At 36.4% G+C, this 7173-nt stretch overlaps 1 protein-coding gene across 4 annotated transcripts in view; it reads left to right on the forward strand.

Annotated features, from left to right (window-relative positions):
* Positions 1–7173, forward strand: part of MAST4 (microtubule associated serine/threonine kinase family member 4) — a 619799-nt gene that overhangs the window by 319001 nt on the left and 293625 nt on the right. For all 4 annotated transcript variants that reach the window (XM_010845550.1, XM_010845552.1, XM_010845553.1 and 1 more), the window contains one exon: positions 653–684. In XM_010845550.1, coding sequence (XP_010843852.1) covers positions 653–684 — 32 coding nt within the window. The remainder of the gene's footprint in view (positions 1–652; positions 685–7173) is intronic.

Genomic DNA, 7173 nt, shown 5'->3' on the forward strand with positions numbered 1-7173 from the left:
TCTTAATTTGAGATAAGTGTGAGAGCATCCTTTGAAACTATAAAGCAATCTATTAATTGTTGTTGCTGTCTGCCTACCTTTTGAGAGGTTCATTAACCTACTTTAAAAAATATCCTAAATCATAAATCACATTTTCTTTAAGAAATAACACCAGAAGGAAACGTTTTGCTGTGTTTCTTTTTAAAATTATGATCTTGGGTAGACACAACGTTTTGCGTGAGTTTATTTCTGTTGGGGGCAAATAGTCTGATTTAACTCCCTTTTCATTTCACTTTTAACTTAATTATAATCCTGCAGAATTTCCCCTCCTCCTTCTATTTCCTTTTTGGTTAAGTTCTTTGTTTGCTCAGATTTCCCTTACCCTCAATTATAGTGTCACGTACTCAGTATTTGCCTGTCATGGCTTTGGAAGGATTGATGTCTTTTCTGCTCTGGAATTTAGGTAATCTGTGTTTGAACCTTAAACACAGTGTATAAAAGGGACAATGTAAGACGGGATTCAGTATAAAATAATTGCCCTAAAATCTTTTCAGTATAGAAAGTGCCAAATCAAGCATAACAAGGAAGATACATTTTATGTTACCTGTTTGGTTCCTAGTAGTCCAAGGTTAAGGAAGCATCTCATAAACATGTTTTGTTTTTTCTTTTGCAGAAGGAGCTGAGTCTTCCCAGAAGAGGAAGTCTGTAAGTAGAATAATTTAGTTTCCTTATTGATTCATTCGTATTTTGGGATAAAGTGTGTAATGTCATTATTTTCTGACTTGTTAGATTTTCAGTGGCAATCAAAAGATTAATGATAATCAACTGAATTAAGAAAAGACAAAGCTTTGCACTTATTTATAAATGTCAGAATTAATGATTTCAAAATAACTTGAAGAAAATTTCCAGGGTTTGTTCCTCACGCATACTGTTAGCCAAAATATCCCATTATTCCTGGGGTAATCTTGAATTTAAAAATTCTATTATGTAATCAAATACATTATTTGGTCTGCAGATAGTTTAAATTGATCTGACTAAAGAATTAAAAGTGCTTTTCTACATGATCTAGAAATCCATGATTGTTCTTTATACTATGAATTTTTGCAGAGTAAATGATACACCTTTGCCTCTGAATTGATGAAGACTTTGCATCCGCTAACCTTTCCACTAGATCTAGACTTTACGGAGTTGATTCATGTCTTGCTCTTATATTAAAATAACAAATTTGTGAACAATGACTTGATTTCTTTATTGTGTGTTTCAACCTTTTCTTTTTAAGGCTAATAGTATATTTGCACAAATCGTAGTTTTTTTTCATTATCAAGTTGTGGAATAAAATTAATTGCCTTTAATAATGCACTAACGTCAATTTACTCTCAACTAGTACTGTGTAAGGGCTGGTCTAGAAATATTTGGATTTGATGTCTGATTTATGTTGAATTTAGTGGATGGGGCAATGTCCTTTTAAAAAAAATAAGTATAACATTTAAGATAAGTTCATGCAAATCCCAACTTGGAGAATTAGAAACATATGTAGTGACTGTTGAAAGAATTCATTCTTTTGACTACGTTTTGAAAATTTCAGTCTTTGCATCTGGGAACCAAAACTTCATCAGCCAGGAACATTTCAATACTATCCATTTTGATCTCTACTTTTTTAGTTGCCGGGAGGATATTGGATCATTATTCTTGGAGAATATGCCTGAATAAATTTTCACTGGCTCCCAGCTTATATCTCTGTACGCTACAGGTTGATGGCCTAATAGTTTATCATAGAAAATGCCCTTAGAATCAAAAACCTCCATTCTTCTGCATAATGATTAGGACTTTTCTGCCTAGACTGGTAGAAGTTCAAACTTTCTGATATTTTCCATCATGATGAGAAATAAGGAACAAGAAAAATAGAAATATCTACATAAAATATATTTATAGATAAAAATCTCTTTCTCTCATAATTTTTTTAATCCTTAAAGTATCTTAGGGTTGTCTTTTATATTTTATTTAAAAAGTTTAGAAATCTAGTCAAATCTTCATTTTAGCCTTTATAAAGGTGGTACTTTTTTCTATTGTAAATTATTATGATTATAATGTTAATTAACAAAGTAGAATCTTCATACTTATTGGAAGGCCATATCTCCTTTTGCACTTCTATAAATCTCAAATCTGATTGTATTAGCTGATAGCCATCAGTTGGTGGGAGGAATACATAGGAAAATATTTAAATTTCTTTACTTGAGAGAACGGAATCTTTAACAGAAAAAAAAAAAGAATGATGACATTAGTTTGTTTGGATTATATGCTTTGAATACTTAGTAAGAGAAAAATAAAATTATATATAAGTCAATTAAAAATCCCCTCCTAATAAAAATCAGCTAATCTATTGATCAAATTATATGAATAAAGCATCATATATATATCAACATAAATCTACCATTTTTTTAGTGAACTTTTAAAAAATTAACAGTTGCAAGTAAAGCAAATAAGAAATAAACATTCTATTTTTAAATTTTCTATTAAATACAAGTATTCCTCAAAGAATTAATGACTTATGACATCTGTGTTCTGGGATGTAATGCCACTCTGAGTTTTCAATACAAATCTGATGAAGACAAGCACGTGTGAGTTTTTCTTAGGTATTGGTGCTCGCCCACATCATGGTACCTGATCATTAAACCTGTTAACACTTCCTCAGTTTATTTACTGTGCAATTTACTGCACAAATGCTTTCAAGTCTTTTATTACTTCTCCCAGAAAGATTGACGATTTCATCCTGCTCCTCTGTTGTCTGTCTGTGTCAACAGCGAGCACCTATCCAATGGGGTGTATTCCATGTTGTCTGTGGTACCTGGGCATGTGACTGAACTTTTCAGAGGGCATGTACCTTCAGAAAAGCTGTCTTTTGAAAGAAGGCCTCTGGTTTTGTTACATCTGCAACTTCTAATTTGTGTGCATGGGAGGATAATATTTTTTAAATGCATTTTCATCATTCAGACATATAGATATATCAGATTTTTAAAAGCTTAGTATTGTTTTAAGTAAGCTTATAGATATTGCTTGTCTGGAATCAAGTGATCAAAACATACATGTGCTATAATGCATATATATTATATAAAAGTTAAAGCTTTTACAAATAAAAGAACATAAAAGTAAGCTTTTTTAAAATTACTAATTGAAAAGGACAAAAAAGCAAACTATATTCTGTCTAGAAAAAAAGGAATACAGATTGCCAATAATGTGTAATTCACGATCATTTTCTCCAGGACTAACTTGAGGTCTGTGTTTCTCATGTGTTTTAAAAGATTGTGAAGACAATGATTGTGACTTCTCTGTTTTTAACAGTGCAAATGTCATCAGAAAGAGAGGTTAAGGGAAATTATTTCTAGACCTGATATTACTTAATAACCAAGTGACCCCAGATCAGTTTTCCAGAAGTTCTTCCAGCCCTTTACTGACTTCAAGACCCCAAATCCCATCTCTATTCTGACTCCCTGTAGGGTAGATCTTAGCTAGTTGCCTTCTTCTTACAAAGACTAGCCATTTTCCCAGATTCTTCTAGATCATTCCTTCTCTTTGTCCTTGGAACAGAAGTTGCCATACTCTCTGCTCCCCTTCCTCTTAGCTAGTTGTCAAAAGGTATATGTCCTATCATGAGGTAGTCATGCAATGAAATACTGTATACCCAATAGGATGACTAAACTAGAGCAAATTCCAGATTCAAGATGTTAATACCATTTAAGTTGTAAAATTTCCAATAACAGCGAACCTAAACTGTCCATATTTATTAAAAGGTTAATAAAAGGTCTGGTGGGTCCCTTAACTAGTCTTTTGAACATGAGTCCTAAAACGACAATGCTGAGTGATAAAACTCTCTCTGTGTTGTTTGTTTTCAGACAGGGAAAGTGGGAAAAGGGTAAAAGCCCAAGGTGTGAGCTGATGGATGGTTCAGAGCAAAACCACGGTCCCCTTTAATTGTAAAGGACCCCATCATGTTTTGTTAATTGATCAAATAAATAGCCCTACAGGATAAAGGGCTGCTTCTTTTTTTTCATGGAATTCCCTGGAGAGAGGAGCAGGCTCTCTGTAGTTACCACTTTATTTTAGTTGAAACAGCAGCTAACACTTGGTGAGTTAGTGTTGGCTTTATGTTCTTTTGGCCCCACACATCTAGCAGTAGAAACTCAAAGCAGAAAGCAGCTCCTCTTGTGCACACAAGACCTGGAAAAGTGTTTCCTGCATGCTGAGGAATTTCTGGGAGTATTGAAATGGCTGAAGGCAACTTAAGTGTCTTCTTGGCTTAGTTTTAATTTCTTGATCTAGCGACAACACTGTTCGCTCCATAGAGTTTTGTCCCTTCTCCATTCCTCCTTTCCTTTCATTGTTATTCTGAGATGGTTGAAGTCTAGTAGGATTGGTCATGGAATAAATAGGGCAAGGTGCTGCTGGCATAACATAGTTTCAGGTCTGCTAGGAAATTCATTTTCCTGTACACAAAGAAGCATCTTAAACACACTTATCATAATGCCAGACATCCATCCCGTTGGATCTGAAAGAACTGAAATTCATTCAGTTGGATCTTAAAGGTGTTTTTTCTCTGGCGGGATCTCACTGAAATGTACATACCTTTGGGCAGGGTGTCTCTGAGCTGCGTTTAGCACAGCAGAAGCTGAGTCATTAATGGGGTGCTTCTGGTGGACTGACAAGGGACAAAACTAGATAGGGAAAGTGCTGTCAAGAACCATTTTGCAACATGTTAAAAAGTACATGAAAAAGGTGATAAGCTTATTTCACATCTTTCCCATGTTGTATCTCTTGGGCAGGGGCAAGAAAGGATGTTTAGGTATTAGATAGAAGACCAGGGTGAGCAGCAGAGAGGGTGTGTTATTAGAAAGATTAGGACAACAGAGGCAAAAGATCCTGAAAGTTATTGGAAGCTTCTGGGTGGAGCTGGGCCTCCTGGATTTAAGACAGCTTGTCTCACAGTAGATAGGTTGAACTGGGTGCACTGGATTAGGACACAGTAGGTCCACTACGTATGAATGAATTCTAGTCTGAGAGCATGTCCGTAAGTCCAGTTTGTTCCTAAGTCCAACCAAGTTAGCCTAGGTACCCAACTAACACAATTGGCTATATAGTTCAGTTCAGTTCAGTCGCTCAATTGTGTCAGACTCTTTGCAACGCCATGAATTGCAGCACGCCAGGCCTCCCTGTCCATCACCAACTGCCGGAGTTCACTCAGACTCATGTCCATTGAGTTGGTGATGCCATCCAACCATCTCATCCTCTGTTGTCCCCTTCTCCTCCTGCCCACAATCCCTCCCAGCATCAGGGTCTTCTCCAGTGAGTCAACTCTTAACATGAGGTGGCCAAAGTATTGGAGTTTCAGCTTTAGCATCAGTCCTTCCAAAGAACACCCAGGACTGATCTCCTTCAGAATGGACTGGTTGGATCTGCTTGCAGTCCAAGGGACTCTCAAGAATCTTCTCCAACACCACAGTTCAAAAGCATCAATTCTTCAGTGCTCAGCTTTCTTCACAGTCCAACTCTCACATCCTTACATGACCACTGGAAAAACCATAGCCTTGACTAGACGGACCTTTGTTGGGAAAGTAATGTCTCTGCTTTTGAATATGCTGTCTAGGTTGGTCATAAGTTTCCTTCCAAGGAGTAAGCGTCTTTTAATTTCATGGCTGCAGTCACCATCTGCAGTGATTTTGGAGCCCAAAAAGATAAAGTCTGACACTGTTTCCACTGTTTCCCATCTATTTCCCATGAAGTGATGGCTATATAGTACCACACTGTAATAGGTTTATAATAGTTTTCACACAAATAATACATGAAAAAATAAACACAAAACAATAAAGACTACATTCTTAATTTCACTACCTTGAAAAGTACAGTAGTACAATAGCTGGCACACAGGGGCACTTTCACATTTTTGAAAGTTCACAAATTAAAGGTTCATATTTAGGGAACTTGCTTTATTTCTCAGATTGAAATTCCTTATTTTGATACAAGAAAGGAAGTGGCCTTCTATATAATTGGATAGACTCAGGTTGATGTCATTGGCATATGTAGGTCTCTGTATTTTTTAAAAAGAAGACTTATATTCAGGCCAATTGTATTTCATCCAGAACATACTGCCTTGACCAGCTGTTAGGAAAAGTAATTTGAGTAAAATGAGATTGTTTCTAGAATGCAAGGAGAGGGAATCACCCTGGTTTTACAACTGAGTTGAATTAGATTTATGAGATTTTCAGCAAGGTGAAGGCAAGATTTTTCTGAAAGAGAGGAAAAGGGCTTAATTCAAGCAAAATAAAGGGCATGTAAACAGTATTTGGATAAGTTTTAAAATGAATTTAGTTTTCCTCTTAGTACTTTCTTCCCTCCCACTCCCACAAATATGGAAGCAAAAATTCAAAATAACTATTGTTGAAGCTGATTGGAAGTCCAGTGTCATTTTGAATGTTAGAAACCAAGAAACAAAATGAAGAAAAAATTGAGTGTTGCATCTGAATTAGCATTTAAAGTGGCATGTTTATATAAAAAGAGAATGGTGTAATATATCCTGAGAGTAAAGAGAGGATTTCAGACTGTGAAAGAATGTCAATTGCATTTATGTATTCATCGAATAGCCAGTTTGGTATTTGGTATGTATTTGCAGCATCCCCTATCACGCCTGCGTTTATCTTCTGTGAGGGGGTTGGGGGAGGAGACTTGGGAGATAGAAACAATGCAAGATTGATCTTCCCACCTTTGCAAAATTATTAGGAGAACCTTAGCTTTGCTCCAGGGGAGGGAGAGTTGGGTCACCTAGGGAGGTTTATCAAAATACATGTGCACATTTCTAAACACACTTGGGGGTGCATATCAAAACCTGTGTGTATGTGTGTTGGGTGTTGAGAAAGGGAGAGTGGGGGGCTTGTGACCTTTCAGCCCATTCTCTGGGTCAATCTAAAATGCCACCCTTGGCTGAGAACTGCTGTTCTTAGGAGAGCTGCAGGGTACACAGCATGCAGAGTGAGCTTCTGGACGTCCAAAGGCATGAGGGTGAGTTCTCTTTCAAATTTACTAGGATGATTTTTTAGCAAATCTGAATCAGACTGGAATTTGGAGACTTTTGGGGGGAACATTTCTTTTCAGCATGGGCTTCCCTTATGGCTCAGCTGGTAAAGAATTCTCCTGAAGTACAGGAGA

Source organism: Bison bison, unplaced genomic scaffold (genome assembly GCF_000754665.1).
Source record: "Bison bison bison isolate TAMUID 2011002044 unplaced genomic scaffold, Bison_UMD1.0 scf7180017864218, whole genome shotgun sequence".
NCBI classification, from domain to species: Eukaryota; Metazoa; Chordata; class Mammalia; order Artiodactyla; family Bovidae; genus Bison; species Bison bison.